The sequence below is a fragment of the Papio anubis genome, chromosome 10 (genome assembly GCF_008728515.1).
Source record: "Papio anubis isolate 15944 chromosome 10, Panubis1.0, whole genome shotgun sequence".
Classification (NCBI taxonomy): domain Eukaryota; kingdom Metazoa; phylum Chordata; class Mammalia; order Primates; family Cercopithecidae; genus Papio; species Papio anubis.
The window spans coordinates 20,423,524-20,441,278 of record NC_044985.1 but is presented as its reverse complement, the minus strand read 5'-3'; the positions used below and the strand labels follow the sequence as shown (position 1 = coordinate 20,441,278).

Sequence of the window (17,755 nt, the reverse complement as noted above, 5' to 3'; positions counted from 1 at the left end):
CCACATTGGCTAACCTAGTCTCGAACTCCTGACCTCAAGTGATCTGCCCACCTTGGCCTCCCAAAGTGCTGAGATTACAGGCGTGAGCCACTGTGACTGGCCTTCACTTATAACCATTGATTTCATTTCTATTCTCTAGCAGGCGTACAAATCTTAGGAGGTACATTTGCTCCTGTATTTAGCCGCCTAAAACTTCCCGAGTTCTACTTCCTGCTTGTGTTTAATTTTGAACTTGGCCAAAGTTCCTTTGCAGCCCTTCCCTTTCTTCTGTACCTACCTCTGAGTGTATAGTTCTCTTAAAAATTTTATATTCTGATTAGAAAAGTAGTGCATATTTATTGTAGAAAGTTCAGAAAATACAGAAAAATACAGGGACAGAACAGTTTCCTATAATTTCACCATTCATTGGTAGCCACATTTTGGTGGGTTTTTTCCCTATATGATCAATCTTATACTTCTTACACCAACAAAATTGGGATTACACATTACATATGGTTTTATCACTGTTTCCTCATGTAATAGTCTATCATGATTTTCTAACAAATATTTGTGTTTGTGTTCCCAGCGCCCTGCATAGTTTTTGTATATAGTCATCCAGCTGCGAAACAGGAATGATAATCAGTCATCAAATAAGTAGTCAGTGGTAGTGGTGTTACTAATAATAATCATTAAGGCTGGGCGTGGTGGCTCACACCTGTAATCCCAACACTTTGGGAGGCCGAGGTGGGTGGATCACCTGAGGTCAGGAGTTCGAGACCAGCCTGACTAATATGGTGAAACCCCATCTCTACGAAAAGTAAAAAATTAGCCAGGTGTGGTGGCGGGCACTTGTAGTCCCAACTACTCAGGAGGCTGATTCAGGAGAATTGCTTGAACCCAGGAGGTGGAGGTTGCAGTGAGTTCACGCCTGTAATCCCAGCACTTTGGGAAGCTGAGGCAGGTGGATCACCTAAGGTCAGGAGTTCAAGACCAGCCTTGTCAACATGGTGAAACCACATCTCTACTAAAAATACAAAAATTAGCCAGGCCTGGTGGTGCGTGCCTATAATCCCAGCTACTCAGGAGGCTGAGGCAGGAGAATCACTTGAACCCGGGAGGCAGAAGTTGCAGTGAGCTGAGGTTGCGCCATTGCACTCCAGCCTGGGCAACAAGAGCGAAACTCCATCTCAAAAAAAAAAAAAGTCATTAATAGTTAACATTAATTGGGCTCCATCTCAACTTTAAACATCTTATAAAATCCTCATGATTATGGGAGAAAACCCCAAGACTATTACCATCTCCATTTTCCAGATGAAGAACTGAGATATAAAGTGGTTTAATAATTTTCCCACAGGCCCCTTCATAGGAAGTGATAGGATATGATACCAGACCTTTTGATTTCAAAGCCTTTCGGTTTTTTTCTACCAGACACTTAACACTAATTGTTACCCCCTAGTGCTGACCCATAGTCTTTTCCTGTGCTCACCCTTTGTAAGTCCTTTAGAGTTCTCCATTCTTTCTCCAGGGTCTTTGTGTAGGCCTGAAATTCGTCACTGGATGGCTTTGTGAGGCAGCTAGGTTGGGTGCTGCTTCTGTCTGCACTGTTAGAGTAGCTAATACATTCTGACTAAATTGTGGCTTAGCCTAGCACTGTCGTATGCACATTATCTTCCATTTCACGGTAACATACTTTTCTAAGTGGGGTAACGTGTGGCTGTGATTTCAATAGTAGTTCCTAGGAAAATGTTATTTTTATTCATCTGCAAGTTTCTCTGTGGTAATAACCTTTGTCCATCCAGTATTTTTTAATTCTTTTGAATTTGTTTCATTAATACAACTTTGTTTTTTAGGATTTTACTTTGTGACTGGATCATCCTCCAAAGGAAAAGGGAAAATTAAGAGTGTTTTTTAGTGGTTAAAAACCTGCCAGTCATATATGACTCCAAAGTAAATAGATTATGTCTGTGTTGATACTTTGTTTGCAACCTGTCTTTTTAAACTTGTGATTGCTATCTGATTTGCATTTCAAAATACTGTATGTTGAAAGTAGTAACTGTAAGACTGCTTGTATTTTTGCTCTCCTTTTTCTTTCTTTTTTTTTTTTGTTAAGGCCCATTCTAAATGTAAAAGATAATGCTCAGTTTAAAAAACAAAATCTTCTCTTGATGTTTTACAAGACAATCTGATGTGAAAAGTGGTCTTGGAGAGATTAGCCCCTTTTTTATGAGGAAGTATAATTTCCCAGAATTTGATCAGAAACTTAAGAAGGGTCTGTTTTGGAGGAAAAGGGATGTCACAAGGAGACGTAATAAATGATATATATTATGAATAATGTTTTTCAGAAGGTTAAGAATAAGGAGTGACAGTTCTTTATAAAAGGAGGAGGAATAAAGAGGCACAGGATATGTAAAAATAAAACTGGTTATAGGGCTTGAAGAAAATGATCTTTTATAGACAATGTAAGTTATTTGGAGTAAAAAAAAAAAATGTGAGGCTCTTATAAAATATGAAGGACTAGGAAGACGATAAAGGAAAAATGAAGAACGTAGAACATGAAAGGTACTAGCCTGTCAATTTAAATGCTGTTTAAAATGCACTTTGGTAGGAAGAAACTCTGTAGATGGACCACCCCCATAGAGTGTTTGTGTCCTTGTTTTTAAGCACTATGTTAGCACTTTCATGGTTGCAGTATTGAGACTTCCATAGTAGTACAGTGCCTTTGCATGTAGAATATACTAATTATTGAATGAATGTTGAAAGTGATCTCAGGTTACTTGAAATTTGTTTAATCAATGCAATGACAAAGTAATTTTCTTGATTTAGAAGTTTTTTTGAAATTGGTGATTTGCCTGTGTTCTTATAACAAGTTAAAAGCATTTCTTGTTACTCATCATAGGAGCTTGAGTTTCTTTAAGGGTTGTTAGTTGAGTGTGAGTATTTTGGCTGTGGAAGCCGAATGGATAGGATACACATGTGTGCGTGCCTGATGAGTGTAGTACATTTTGGCCCAGTTTTAAAGTAAAGAGCATTTTCCTTCTTTGTAAAACCTGAAGTTGTGTGTCCTTAATACATTTGTGTTCTTTCTGTCTTTTTTAGGGAAACAGTGCTTCTTAGTCCTACGTCAGCAGCAGTTTAATGTCCAGGCTCTTGTGGCGGTGGGAGACCATGCAAGCAAGCAGATGGTTAAATTTGCTGCCAAGTAAGTAAGCAATTATATCCTGTTGTCAGAATAAACAATGGTGGGAACGGAGACTCCCAGGGGTTTGGACCATTTTCATACATTAACATCAATGCTTCGTTTGTTTAAAAATGTAGTTATTTAAATTGTCAGTTCAGTGTTGCTGAATACATTAAACTTACAAAAGAGAAAATATGGAGCACAGGCTTGAAATTCATTTGGAACTGCTGAAGCAGCACTCTCTACAGACAAGTCACATTTACTTTCAAGTAGAGTAACAAAAAGCCTGGCAGCCTCAACATAGCAGAGCAACTTTATTTTGTTGTGTTTGTTGAACTTCATTTCCTCCCTTCTTCCCTCCCTCCCTGCCTCCCCCAGTTTGAGATTTGCATATTGAGCAACAAGTTTTCTAGCCAAAAAATAAAAGTATATAAAATAAAAGAATGTAGTTTGGCAAATGATTTCCTCCAGAAGGAAGTAAACATGTGTTACAACTTTTAGCTTTGACACCAAAAGGGTTTAGGAGAAAAAAGGTAAAACTTACTTTTTCCTCCTGTAAAAAGTCTGAGCTGTCTGGCCCAGAGTTCCCGTAGAAGCAGCACATTGTTTTGTTCAGCTTACAGGAGGCGGATATAGAGATAGAAGTGTGGTTGTGCGTGCAGTGGCTCTAAGGTGATGAGAGCTGTTTTACTTGGTAATGGTGATGTGGCTAATTTTGTTTCATGTTTTTTTCAATTTCATCAGAATTTTATTTCCATGATAATGATCTCAGAAAACATGGGAAAATGTATGGTCTTTATGTTTTAAGTAATAAAGTAATTTCATAGGTGTAAGTGTTTTTTAACAAAGAATTCAATCAGAGTAAATGATATATTTTTTCTACTTCTTTTTTAAATCTTTGCTCTTTAGATGCATGCTTTCTAAGATGAGTTAATACAGATGGAATTATGAATTTTGGAGTTGGAAAGAAACTTAAAAATTACCTAATTCAATATCCTAATTTAGCTTTCAGCCCTCCCTGACCCTCTAGCACAATGTTACACATATAAAGGATGCTCGGCAGCTGGTTTTGATTTAGGTATTTATCAAAATCAGTTTCATTACATCATAGTAATACCTGCACTCAGGTTTCAGAACTCCAGTGCCATGAATTAAGTCATTGGTGAGATCAGTAGTATTTTAGTACTCCTAGTACAGTAGCCCCACCTCTCCCTATCTCCCTATCCTGCTGCCCAGAGATGACCACTTTTCTTCTGCATGTGTCTTCTGGTAATTAGGTTTGCTTGTTTTGTCTCCTAGTTAGAGTGTGTGCTTGTAGGGTGCATTTGTCTTCCAGCCTTTTAAGGTTAGTGTGTATCCTGTGAAGTCAAACATAAATGAGCTTGGTCCCTAGAAATTTAATCTGCACAGAGAGCCTTCTATAAAAGAAAAAAAGATGGTCCTGGAAACTACAGACATAGATCCTAAATTCTGTTAAATATACTGAAAAATACTGGAAAAAAGTCAACCTCAAATCAACAAACAACTTTTTTAGTTATCGTCTTTTGTATAATAATTTGGTTCTGAAAACTAATACATGAAGCCAACAGTTACATAGAGAATACATTTTTCCATTAAACTGCATTATAAGCTCAGTGTTATGTTCCTAAAGCTTCCAGTGGAAAAGCCTTTTGAAAATCCTACTTACCCATAATATTCAGTGAGAGGCATTCTACTGACAAGTGGACAGTTAATCCATGTGATGTGTTTAGAAGTAGACACATTTAAAGTACTCCACAAATAAGTTATTCTTATTATTTCAGGTCTTCTCAGAAACTCCTGGGGCTTGACTAAGTAACAGCAATTGACTATATCAAATGTCAACCATAGCTTAATAGCTAAAAAGGCTACTTTCAAATGGTCTCCCAGACAGAACTTAGTTCACTAATGCCCTCATAAAATTAAAGAACACCTTTTTATCATTATTTCAATAAGGGCTTTCATCCAATTGGGATGATATACGGGTGATCTTTTTTTTTTTTTGAGACGGAATTTCACTCTCGTTGCCCAGGCTGGAGTGCAATGGTGTGATCTCTGCTCACCGCAACCTCCACCTTCCAGGTTCAAGCAATTCTCCTGCCCCAGCCTCCTCAGTAGCTGGGATTACAGGCGTGTGCCACCACGCCCAGTTACTTTTGTATTTTTGGTAGAGATGGGTTTTCTCCATGTTGGTCAGGCTGATCTTGAACTCCTGACCTCAGGTGATCCACCCACCTTGGCCGCCCAAAGTGCTGGGATTACAGGCATGAGCCACCACGCCCAGCCATGGGTGATCTTTCTTTTAGACAAGGGAAGAATATAGATAATTTAGCCTAGAGTTTGTAATTCCTGAAGTGGAACTCCATAAAGATCTAGATGCAGTTCAGGCTTAACAACTAAATTGTGACTTGAATTTTTTTTTTAAAGCAAAGAACATGTAGCTATTTTTAGTCCTTTTAAAAAATGGACTTTATATAAAGTAGCAATGTGTGGGAAAAGGTTGAGCTGTTGCAAATTATAAACCTTGTCACTGGTTATATGTAAGTGAATGGAGCCAATTTTATACAATAGATTCAACATGTGGTACATAGATAACTATTATTAAACTTTTGGCACTAGTATGTTAAGGAATCAAGCCTGAGTAATTACCAGTAGGTGAGTTAATGGCTTTTGCTATCCTGTGAAAAAGGGAAATTCTTATGGCAAAGACTCGTTGGCAAAAGATGAGTTTTTAGGTTTTGTAGTTGGTTAAGATAATTTTCTTAGGAACATGATTTTATGTTCCAGATGGGTCATTTTGTCCTTTCTGTGTGATGTAACCTGTACTTCTAAGATAGTTCAGAAATCCTGATCCTTGATAAGAGAAGTCCACTTTTAGACTTCAACAAGAACTTTTTAGAACTTTTTTTAGGGAAAAGATGTATGGAGATTTTCTTCGTCTTTTAACTTCCTTTTCCTAAAAATTGTTACTGTGTTTTTTCTAAAATGGGTATGCATTACTCCATTGTGAAAGCAAAAATTAAGATAGCTTTCATACATTTATCTTTGAGGTCACTTGTTTAGGCAGTACCGTTTGGTGAACTGATACTTATAAAAACAAAAATCTAAGGTGTAAGGTTATTATTGAATCATAAAGAGCAATAAAAAGAAATTCCTCTATTTGTTATTAACAGATTAAAAGGAGGAAATTTTATAACCCGCTGTGGTCTAACTATATTCACTGTGGTTATTATTATTGTTATTCACTAACTATATTCATTATTGTTGTACCAAACTGAAGAAACTTTAAGTTCACTTGGACTTTCTGTGTTTTGTTGTTGTTGTTTTGAGATGGAGTTTGGCTCTTGTTGCCCAGGCTGGAGTGCAGTGGCACGGTCTCAGGTCATTGCAACCTCCGTTTCCCAGGTTCAAGTGATTCTCCTTCCTCAGCCTCGTAACTGGGATTACAGGTACCAGCCACCACGCCCGGCTTATTTTTTGTGTTTTTAGTAGAGACGGGATTTCACCTTGTTCGTTGGTCTCGAACTGGTCTTGAACTCCTGACCTCAGGTGGGATCCACCCGCCTCAACCTCCCAAAGTGTTGGGATTACAGGTGTGACTTTCTGTGTTTTTAAGCATGGAAGATAATTGAATTTTCTGATATGATACTGGAAGGACAGCAGTACTAAAATTTCTAAAACAAATTTGAGAGTAAAGTCTTATGTCTGTCTGTCCACATGAGATTTTAAAGATATTTGGCTTCAATTTTTTTTGTCTCCCCTTAGTGTTCTTTGTATTTGCTGCCATGTTATTTGGTTTAGGACAAAGTAGTCCAGTCATTTATTAAACTCATATTTATTGAAGGATATATGCCCTTTTTGCTCCCTCTTTAAGTCCACACTTGCCAGAAGTTTTATTTTCAGTGCTAGTTTATCTAAAATCTGTAATGGCTTCCTACTTCCGACCATGTCCAAGATTCATTCTGCCTGGTGTTTCCCTCCCTACAGTGTTATTTCCCACTGCTTCCCAGTACGCACCCTTCAGATGGGCAGACATTCCATGCCTGCAGTGACCTCTCTTCACTTCTCATTTTAAAGGCATTGACTTTATTCATTAATCTTCATTCTTTGTCATTTAGCTTAACCCCATATCCATCAGGATCCTCATTGTTTGGTTTCTCTGTTCGTTTCTTAGGGATCCACATATGTATTCTTAGGAGACTGAGAATTATATGTATTTACATGTATGTATTATATATATTTAAATTTTTAGTATATATTTTGATGATAATCTTAAAGTTATATTATTCCATATCATTTTAAAGACAGATTTATAACTGAAAACTGCCATGTGAATCTAGTGCTCCATTAGCATTACTGTCTTATTTACAATTGCATTCATGCCAGCTGAAGCCAAATGATATTCATATTCTGTACAAATGAAGGTTTCACAGTAGTTTGAATAGAGACACATGCTGAACGAGTTGGGTTACCAGGTAGTACTTGGTAATTTGGAGGAATTCTGAACTCAGAAAAGCCTGTACCATTCAAGGAGATATATTAAATTCTCTTTTTGTCTGTATAGGAGCAGCAGATCACTAATAGTATAACAGTTTGATGCAAGGAAAAATGTTTCTATTTCTAGTTCCAGTTAAGTTTCAGGTATTCGATAATTCATTTGATACAAATTGTAATTAATGCCACATTAACTTTCACATAAGCAAGATAGTTTTATAAAATGATTACTGATGCTTTATTTAAATTGTCATTCTTAGATTACTCTTTACAGAATTTTGGTTAATTATGAAGCTAAAATATCCTGACTCTACCTCAGAGTTAATGTTTTAGGTAACCGAACAGGTATTCTTCACATTACTAGTATTGAAGTCAGAATACAGAAACAAATTAATTATGGAACTGGCTCTGAGGCTGCAAGCTTTATTCAGTAAACCAAATGTCAGCAACTTAGTTTTAGTGAAACTAAAACTTAATATTACTTATTAATTTGAATTTTGTTTTTATTTAAACATTTATTTCTATTTTAAAGTTAAGGGCTATAAGCATAAGCATTTACACTAGTTTGGTATTTGTAGGTGTTTAAGTAACGTGACAGAACTTATTTAAGTGATTACTGGGGGTTGTTGACATTTTTTGTTCCACTAAGGAGAACCCATATAGTAGTTTTAGAACTGCTGGTCTGTGCCTTATTGAGTAGTGCATACTTCTCACCATGCTTATTTTGGACCCAAAATTCTTGGGGTTTTAGTGAAGAAAAATTAGTTCATAAAATAAGTTAACAGCTGGGCATGGTGGCTCATGCCTGTAATCCCAGCACTTCGGGAGGCCAAAACGGGCAGTTTACTTGAGCCCAGAAGTTTGAGACCATCCTGGCCAATATGGCGAAACCCCATCTCTACAAAAAAAAATTTTTTTTAGTTAGTCGGCCAGGCGTGGTCACTCATGCCTGGAATCCCAGCACTTTGGGAGGCCGAGGCTCCCAAAGTGAGGTCAGGAGATCAAGACCATCCTGGCTAACGTGGCGAAACCCCATCTCTACTGAAAATACAAAAAATTAGCTGGGCATGGTGGCACGTGCCTGTAGTCCCAGCTACTCGGGAGGCTGAGGCAGCAGAATCACTTGAACCCAGGAGGCAGAGGTTGCAGTGAGCCAGGATTGCATCACTGCACTCCAGCCTAGACAACAGAGCGAGATTCTGTCTCAAAAAAAAAAAAAAAAAAAAAATTAGCAGGGCATGGCGGCATGTGCCTGTAGTCGCAGCTGCTCCAGAGGCTGAGGTGGGAGAATCACCTGAGCCCAGGAGGTCCAGGCAGTGAGCTGTGATTGTGCCACTGCAGTCCAGCTTGGGCAGCAGAGCAAGACTCTAGCTTAAAAAGTAAGTTATCATGGGCCGGGCGTGGTGGCTCACACCTGGAATCCCAGCACTTTGGAAGGCCAAGGTGGATGGATCATCTGAGGTCAGGAGTTCAAGACCAACCTGGCCAACACGATGAAACCCTATCTCTACTTAAAAATAAAAAAAGTTAGCCAGGTGTGGTGGTGGGCACCTGTAATCCCAGCTACTTGGGAGGCTGAGGCAGGAGAATTGCTGGAACCCAGGAGATGGAGGTTGCAGTGAACCGAGATCACGCTGTTGCACTCCAGACTGGGCAACAGAGTGGGACTCCGTCTCAAATAAATAGATAGATAAATAAGTTATCATGATTTAAAGAATGATTTAAATCTTTAATTTTTGCAAAGCACCTGTGGACAGATTGGTGTAATAGAGGTACAGAGAACGCAGGGATTTAGTTCCCTACTAACTGGTGACACAGAGTCCCTCATTGACCAAACCTTCCTCAGATTCCTTTGAAAGAACTTTCTGCTCCAATAAACCTTGACTTTTTTACTTCATGTTTATGTGTGCATTGTTCAGTTTTGACAAGAATCCTACTGAGTTGCTTTAACTACAACCCCTGTCATCCCCCGTCAGTGTCTGATCACCCTCCGTAGCTAATCAGGTTCCTACTCCTCCACCATCCCTCAGGTGATGTCTGATCACCCTCACCTGCCATCAACAAGAATCCTGTTAGGTCACTTTCACCAGAATCCCCCTTTCCCCTGATGGCTCCTCTTAGTAATTTTCCATCCACTGACTATGTTCCCATCTTTGGCTCTAAGTTTCAACTTGCCAATGGTATATTCAAAGTTGAGCCCAGTTCTATACTTAGATCTGTTTTCCCCTATTGCAGTAGTCTTGAATAAAATTTGTTTTTACCACTTTAAATACTGTCCATCTCTGGTTTTCCCGGACAACCATGTGACTTCATATATTGTTTACTGTTTGCTTATCTTACCTCATTCTTCAAAGCTAACACTCTTATTCAAACACTTATTTCTACTTGCCTGATAAATACACAAGTCTGAGATCTAGTGTAGTACTATACTAATTCACTATAATTGAAAGAAATGCTTGCTTGACGTATAAACAAAGTTTGTTCTTCTCTTAAAATTGAAACATATGGCTGGGCGTGGTGGCTCACACCTATAATCCCAGCATTTTGGGAGGCCAAAGCAGGCAGATCACTTGAGCCCAGAAGTTCAAGACCAGCCTAGGCAATATGGTGAAACATCATCTCTATAATAAAAGTCAAAATAATTAGCCGGGTGTGGTGGTGTGAGCCTGTGGTCCCAGCTACCTGGGAGGTGAAGGTTGCAGTGAGCCGAGATCGTGCCACAGCACTCCAGACTGTGTGACAGAGCAAGACCCTATCTAAAAAAAAAAAAAAAGAAAAAAAAAAAGATTTTTATTGTCAAAAGGTGGTTTTATTATTTTTTAAAGTACTTACCTAATTTATTTTTATTTTTGTTCTTTTAATGCTGTTTTAATTAGCAAATATATGGTTTCTTGTGTTTGGGCATTTTGCACTTCTTTGCCTCAGTGAATTGTACATTTAATTTATAACATTGAAGCATTTTATGTTGGTACATTATTTGAAGAACTGGTGTGTAACAACTTTATGGCATGCCTCTTTTCTAACTAATCTTTATTACATCCTTGCAAAGATTTAAAAATTACTCATTTGAATGTAGGTGGTTATGTAGATCTGTGAGTACGTTTCTCATTGAGTATATAGTCAGATTTAACACATTATTTCTGATAACCAGAAAGCTAAAAAGTTTATTGGTTTTGCTGAAAACCTTTAATAGTCAAGTTTCTGTGTTAAAAATTTTAATAGTTTTTGTTGATATAAGGATATATAAGTATGCAAATGAAAAAACTTAATGTACATAGTGTCTCTTTTACCATTATTGATTTTTTTTTTTTTTAGTGCTGGTAATAAATGAAAATAGTTTAGAAAAATATGAGCGATTATCCAGGATTAAATTTTGATCATCACCCAGCCTCTGCCAACTCCCAAGTTTATCCCTACTATTAACAACACAATCAGAATACTTCAATATATAGGATTTCTGTTATATTTTAGTTCTGTATTGTGACTATCTAATATAATACAGTGCTTCTAGGTGCTTAAATCTGTGGTACCTAGAATGACGAGAAATAAAAGGTAACACTATTATGCTGCTCATCTTCTGTCATTATCTTGGGTTTATTGATAGATTATGTGAATAACGATGGGATACTCTTCAGCGACCTCCGTAGTAGGTGTCATATATTTTTTAGATGAAAGATCATGGAAAACCCATCCCCCACCACATACAGGACTCTTATTGCATGTGAAATATTATTATTTTTAATATTTAAGAAACTTAATCTGCAATTAAAACTCAGTATAGTAACTACCCTTGCTTTATCTTGCCAACCTTTCCAGTGTCTAGCATGGATTTTTATGCTTATTTGGATGCCTCTTCTCTGTTAGTCCCTGTACCAGACCCAAAAGGTACAGTACAATGGTCACCAGCATCTTCCCCATTTGGTGTACAGGGGAAATAACAGGTTTGCTTATAATAATAGCAGTAATAGCTGACTATTACTATATACTAAGTGTGGAGCTGCAAAGTGCCAGACTTTTTTCTCACTTGATCTGCACAGCAGCCCCATGAGGTATAAATACTGTTTTTGTCTTTTTTTTGTTTTGGGGTGGGGAGGAGGTTGATTCTGTTCTCTTTTTCTTTTTCTTTTTTCTTTTTTTGTTGTTTGTTTGTTTTGTTTTCAGATGAGGAAATCGAGGTGTGAAATATTAAGTGTTTTGACTAAGGTGTCTTAGATTCTGTACTCACTCTAGTCTTTTAATAGAACTGGGCCAGGCATGGTGACTCATGCCTGTCATCCCAGCACTTTAGGAGGCTGAGGTAGGAGGATCACTTGAGCCCAAGAGTTCAAGACCAACCTGGGCAACGTGGCAAAACCCTGTCTCTACAATAAATAAATAAATAAATAAGTAAATATTAAAAATAAAAAGTAGAACTGATTATAAAGTAATAAAAAATTTTTTTATGTTTGAGTGATAAATTCATGCTAAAAATTCCAAAGGAGGAATTTATTTTTAACCATTTGTAACACTAATGAGTTTGTCTCTTCTACTGTAAAGCAGTAGCTGCCTTCTAAGGAGTCACACTATTGTTAAAAAGCATGCTCTAAAAATAAGGGGAAGAGACAGGGAGTTGGAACCTAGAGAGTTTCATGTTTTCAGTGACAGTTATTCTTCCTGAATAATCTCAATAATAAAAATGTTGAAAGTTATAAACATGCAATCTAACACCACTAGAGGCAAATCTAATAATTAATTGTGTCTACTTTTGCTTAGGCTTTGGGCTTTTTTTCCTTATCAGCACTGCCATTAACACGACACAATACATTTTGCACCTTTGTATCACTCTTGTGAGGAATAAGGCACAAAGTCATTCAAAAAAGCAGCTGTGTGGTGTATGCCACTGATGTTGAAAATAAAACCACAGACTCAGAATTTAAAATAAGGATTTATCTTTTACTAAGATTGTGGATGCAGGAAAGAATTGAAAGGATTTGTCTGGATAACTAATACTGTTCCTTAACACATCAAATTGCAGGTTCTTTGTTAGACACTTGTACCAACTAAAGTCCTTTCCTAGAATTGCTCCATCAACAGCAAGGGAGAAGAGATCTTGAGACATTTAGGGATGGGTGTCCTTTTAGATTAGCTTTTTGTAAACTGGTGCTAATGTACTGTCAGTTCTGCTGTGTGACATATGCATTCCTAAAAATTACTGTCCTATGCAAAATTGTGCAATAAAAACCACGGTGTTTATGGAGAAAATGGGGTTAATGGCATAACACTCAAAAACTTGATGTGGAGAAAGGGAACCCCTCATACACTATTGGTGGGAATGTAAATTACTATAGCCTCTATGGAAAATGGTATGGCGGCTCATCAGAAATTAAAAATAGAACTACCATATGATCCATAATCCCATTATGGAGTAATTATCCAAAGGAAATGAAATGATTATGTCAAAGAGAGATACATATTTGCACTCCAATATTTATTGCAGCACCATTCACCATAGCCAAGATAAGGATTCAACCTAAGTTTCCTTCAACAGATGAATGGATAAAGTGTGGGATATATACACACTGGAATACTATTCAGCCATAAAAAATGAAATCTTGTCGTTTGTGGCAACATAGATGAACCTGCAGAGCATTGTGTTAAGTGGAATAAGCTGGACGTGGAAAGAGAAATACTACATGATCTCATGTGCTAAAGATGTTGATCACATAGATGTAGAGAGCATAGTTGGTGTGGGGGAGGGAGACAAGGGAGAGTTGGTCAGTCTGTTCAAAATTACAGATATATAGGAAGAAGAGTAAGTTCTGGTGTTCTCTTGCACAGTAGGGTAACTATGGTTAACAATGTTGAATATTTCAAAACAGCCAGAAGAGAGGTTTTGGAAAGTTCTCACCGCAAAGAAGTGATAAATGTTTGAAGTGACAGATATGCCAAATGCCCTGATTTGATTTTTACACATTGTATACCTCTATGGAGACATCACACTGTACCTCATAAATATGTACAATTGTGTGTCAATTAAAAAAAAACTTCATTAATGGCACACTTTTTGAAAAGACAAGAACCTAAGGGTTTTTTTGGTTGTTGTTTGTTTTTTTGTTTTGTTTTTTGTTTTTGTTTTTGTATTTGTTTTTTTTGAGACAGAGTCTCACTCTTGTCGCCCAGGCTGGAGTGCTGTGGCGCAATCTCAGCTCACTGCAACCTCCGCCTCCCGGGTTCAACGATTCTCCTGCCTCAGCCTCCTGAGTAGCTGAGTAAATTACAGGCGCCCACCACCATGCCCAGCTACTTTTTGTATTTTTAGTAGAGACAGGGTTTCACCATGTTGGCCAGCCTGGTCTTGAACTCCTGACCTCAGGTGGTCCACCCGTCTCAGCCTCCCAAAGTGCTGGGTCTAGAGGCGTGAGCCACCACGCCTGGCCAGTAACCTAACTTCTTAAAGGTAACAGTTTTATACTCATTGAATGGTTAAGAAATACATAAATACTACAATATATATAGCATTTTACCTTGAAAAAAATGTGCAGTTTGCTTGCGGAAGTGGGTGTCAAAAGAAAGGCAGTTTGTACGTTATTGTGAAGTGATGGAAGGAACAGTGTCTGAAATCAAAGGGAGAGTTGTAACAGCAGATGTGGAGGGGCATGGCTCATAACATGAATTACAGGTAGATGTTTAAGGTGTGTGCATTTTGTATATTCCTGCATGGCCGAGTGCACCCAAGTATTGTTTTCTGTATTGACCGAGTGTTCTCACTGATGAAATCTGGCATAGGCAAAAGCAAAATTCTCATACTCAAATTGTTCCCTAATATGTCAGTGGTGTTGAAACAAATTCACATTTTCAAAACAAGCTTTATAGCAAAACTGTACTCTTGAAAGTGACAACAGGGTTTGCTAGTGAGTGAGTAAAACATGAATCTTATCTGTTTGCTTATTACTTAATGTGTGGGAGTAAGGAAAATAATGAATTAAAAAATGACTGGTTTGAGAAACTAGGTGGAAATGACACCTTTAATCTGGAATAAATTGCCAACATGGACTGAGAGTACACATGACCCACTCTTTGGAGCTGGGATGAACTCCTCTTCCCATATAGCACTTGGCCGAATAAAGAGTGGACACCGAAGAGGAGTGAAGCTAGCTCCTTTAGCAAAGAAGAAAGGAAGTCCATTGAGTAGGCAGCCAGTGGTGTCTCCTAAGGTTAACTATATTGAGTTAACTGAAGAGAAGTTCCAGGCTTTTGAGTTTATAAAAAGCCCAATAGGTTGTTTTACCCCATAATCCTCTGATTATAATTTCCACCAATCTGCCTCCCCCAGGCCACCTCATTTTCTGTTGGACCTCATCAAGACTTCTAGTCTTTTTATCCATCTCCACATTCTCTCCCAGTCTTTTCAGCCTCCTCCTTATCTCATGTGGCCCCATGCTCCATTCCTGAAACTACTCTCTGCACCTTTATCCACTATTTTCCGCCCCTTTGTTTCTCTTGCCCCACAAACACCCTACAAACTACCCTGTCCCAAAGACTCCTGATTCCGTCATCTAACACCAGGCTGGAGATATCCTCTGTGTTCATGGCATGACAACTGATTCCTGTTCCTCCGCTGGGCCCACTTGTGTATATTCTACTTTATAATGAAAATAGAGGTTTATGGGCTGTGCCTGTTATTTTCGTTGTTTCACTGACCTCTTCAGGATCTCATTCCTCTTTATCTCTTAGTCTCTAAATATAATTGGAAAGGCAAAATTTGGAAAGTACTGTGAGTCCCATTGCTTAGTATTCTACCACCCTTCTGTTATTATTAAAAACAGCATATCACCAACATCTAAACCAATTCTATTGGATTCTGTTGCTTAAATAAAACAAAAATCTTTACTTAGAAACTTGAGGATCAGTGAAGCATGAGATAATTCAAAAGAATATTTAGTTAGTAACACATTCTCTTTGGGAAGCTAGCAGCTCAGTTAGTGGACCAGCTAACCATTCTGCCAGAATCTGGTTTGGAAAATAGTATGGATAGAAATATGTCTGTGAGGGAAAGGTCATTTTTAATCTCCATTTAATTTTCATTCTGTCTTAGATCAGTTGTTGTACATAAAATGCTTGGAGTTATCTTTAGGGCTAGAGGAGTGCCTGAGGACTATTTGTTTATTTTCAGGATGTTTCGTTTCCATTTTGAATGTTACTGCCCAAAGAAACGGGACATTTAAAGCATGTGAACTCATACACAACAAAGTGGGAGAAATAATGGTATTTATATGTTAATTCCATGAAGCCCTATATTTAACGCTATTCCCTCTGGCCATATACCAGGTGGAAAAAAGCAAGGACTCTACTATTAAAAATATCAAATCAGATAGTTCCAGCTGGGGTTTCTTAATCATTTAAAAGGCAAAATATGAGGTCACTTTTAATATCTTAAGTAGATAACGATCTTAGCATTTACTTTAGATATTAAATCTGAAGTGCTTGTCTTTTGCTTTACTGGCTAGACGATACTGCTGGCAGTTTCTAGCGTTGGAGTATTTTCCTTAAAAGAAACACTGGAATTTAATACAGAGCCAACTATTTTGCCTCAAATTGTCTGTCTTAGGAATATCCAATTCATCAATAGAGTAATCTAAAAAGTTGACTCACTAATTGGATTTAAGTGCCACAGGACTCTTCACACATTATTTTAATCAATTTGTTGGAAAGATCAATTTTCTCATGGCTGAATGCATATAAAAATGAAGCAACTGAATGAGTTGCATAGGAAGGTTGGCACATCTAATTCCCTAGAGGTTTTAGGAACAGGTTCTTAATTATATATCTGAAATGGTTTGAGGTTTTTAAATGAAATTTGTGTAGAAGCAGAAAGATGCAGTACCTATCTGTCCAGGCCTGTTTCTGGATCCACATCTTATCTAATGTTTAATAGTTGATCCTGGAGTTGATATATTATCCCTTTTTTCTTTTTAAAATTTTTTTTTTTTGGTATGTGTGCCATTTTAAAGTAATTAACAGAGTAGTTTTTGTTAGTTTTGGTTAAGTGTTATAAAGCCAGTTTTTTTTTAAAGGAAGTCCTGGAGGCCTTTTTGTATTGACTCTTACAGAGGACAGTGAGTGTGAACACAAGTTTTTAAAGTTTAATGTTACAGTGCCTGCTATAAAGGACTACAATTAATGTGAAAAGTAGTTTTAAAGTTATAATTTATATATCGCTGTTTGTGCTTACATAATGCTTCCCACTCTCCCTAAACATAGAGGTATTTTGATTATGAAAATGAGCCTTTTTTAGTACCATTATGTGTGTACATATATATTTTATTTTATTTTTCTTCATATTAGTCATTGTGGTTAAGTGATTTATTGGTAGCTGATGAGTCACAAGTATGTTTCTCATTCTCTAATGAGTCACCTAGCTACATACAAGTTTGTTTATTTTCTTTCCTTTCTAGATCTTTCACCTAAAATAGGTGTTTTACTAGTTGGTAGGTTAAAATTTCAGTTTGCTACATTAACGATTTGTTTGTTTTGAGATGGAGTCTCGCTCTGTCGCCTAGGCTGGAATGCAGTGGCGCAGTCTTGACTCACCGCAGCCTCTGCCTCCTGGGTTCAAGCGATTCTCTGCCTCAGCCTCCCGAGTAGCTGGGACTACAGGCGCACGCTACCACGCCCAGCTAAATTTTTTTTGTGTACTTTTAGTGGAGATGGGGTTTCACCATGTTGACCAGGCTGCTCTCAAACTCCTGACCTCAAGTGATCCACCCACCCTGGCCTCCCAAAGTGCTGGGATTACAGGCATGAACCACTGCACCCAGCCTACATTAACTATTAGATCTGGAAAATACCAAAATAATACTCAGAAGAAGTCTCATTGATTTTTACAAACTTGTATTTAGCACGTGCTCTGGTCCATTTACTCTGCTGGGCTTGAGTATGCAAAGATTTATGTGTGTCATGTATATCTTAGGAGAAGCTTAATTTTGGGAGAGGGAAAGGGAGATAAACAACTGCATGCAGAGGCAGGGTACAGGTGCTGTGGTAGGAGTGTATATTGTCTGTAGTTGAGGCCCAAAGAGAGGTGGGCATGTGGATACCCCTTCAGCA

The 17,755-nt window shown here is 37.8% G+C and overlaps 1 protein-coding gene across 3 annotated transcripts in view; it reads left to right on the top strand.

Moving 5' to 3' along the window:
• The window catches only part of DARS1 (aspartyl-tRNA synthetase 1), an 81,007-nt gene that overhangs the window by 20,703 nt on the left and 42,549 nt on the right, over positions 1-17,755 (top strand). For 2 of the 3 annotated variants that reach the window (XM_003909169.3, XM_017947872.3), the window contains exon 4: positions 3,076-3,178. In XM_003909169.3, the coding sequence (XP_003909218.1) occupies positions 3,076-3,178 (103 nt within the window). Of the gene's footprint in view, positions 1-3,075; positions 3,179-6,817; positions 6,963-17,755 lie in introns of those variants that run through there. The other variant, XM_021923560.2, reaches the window with a different exon arrangement.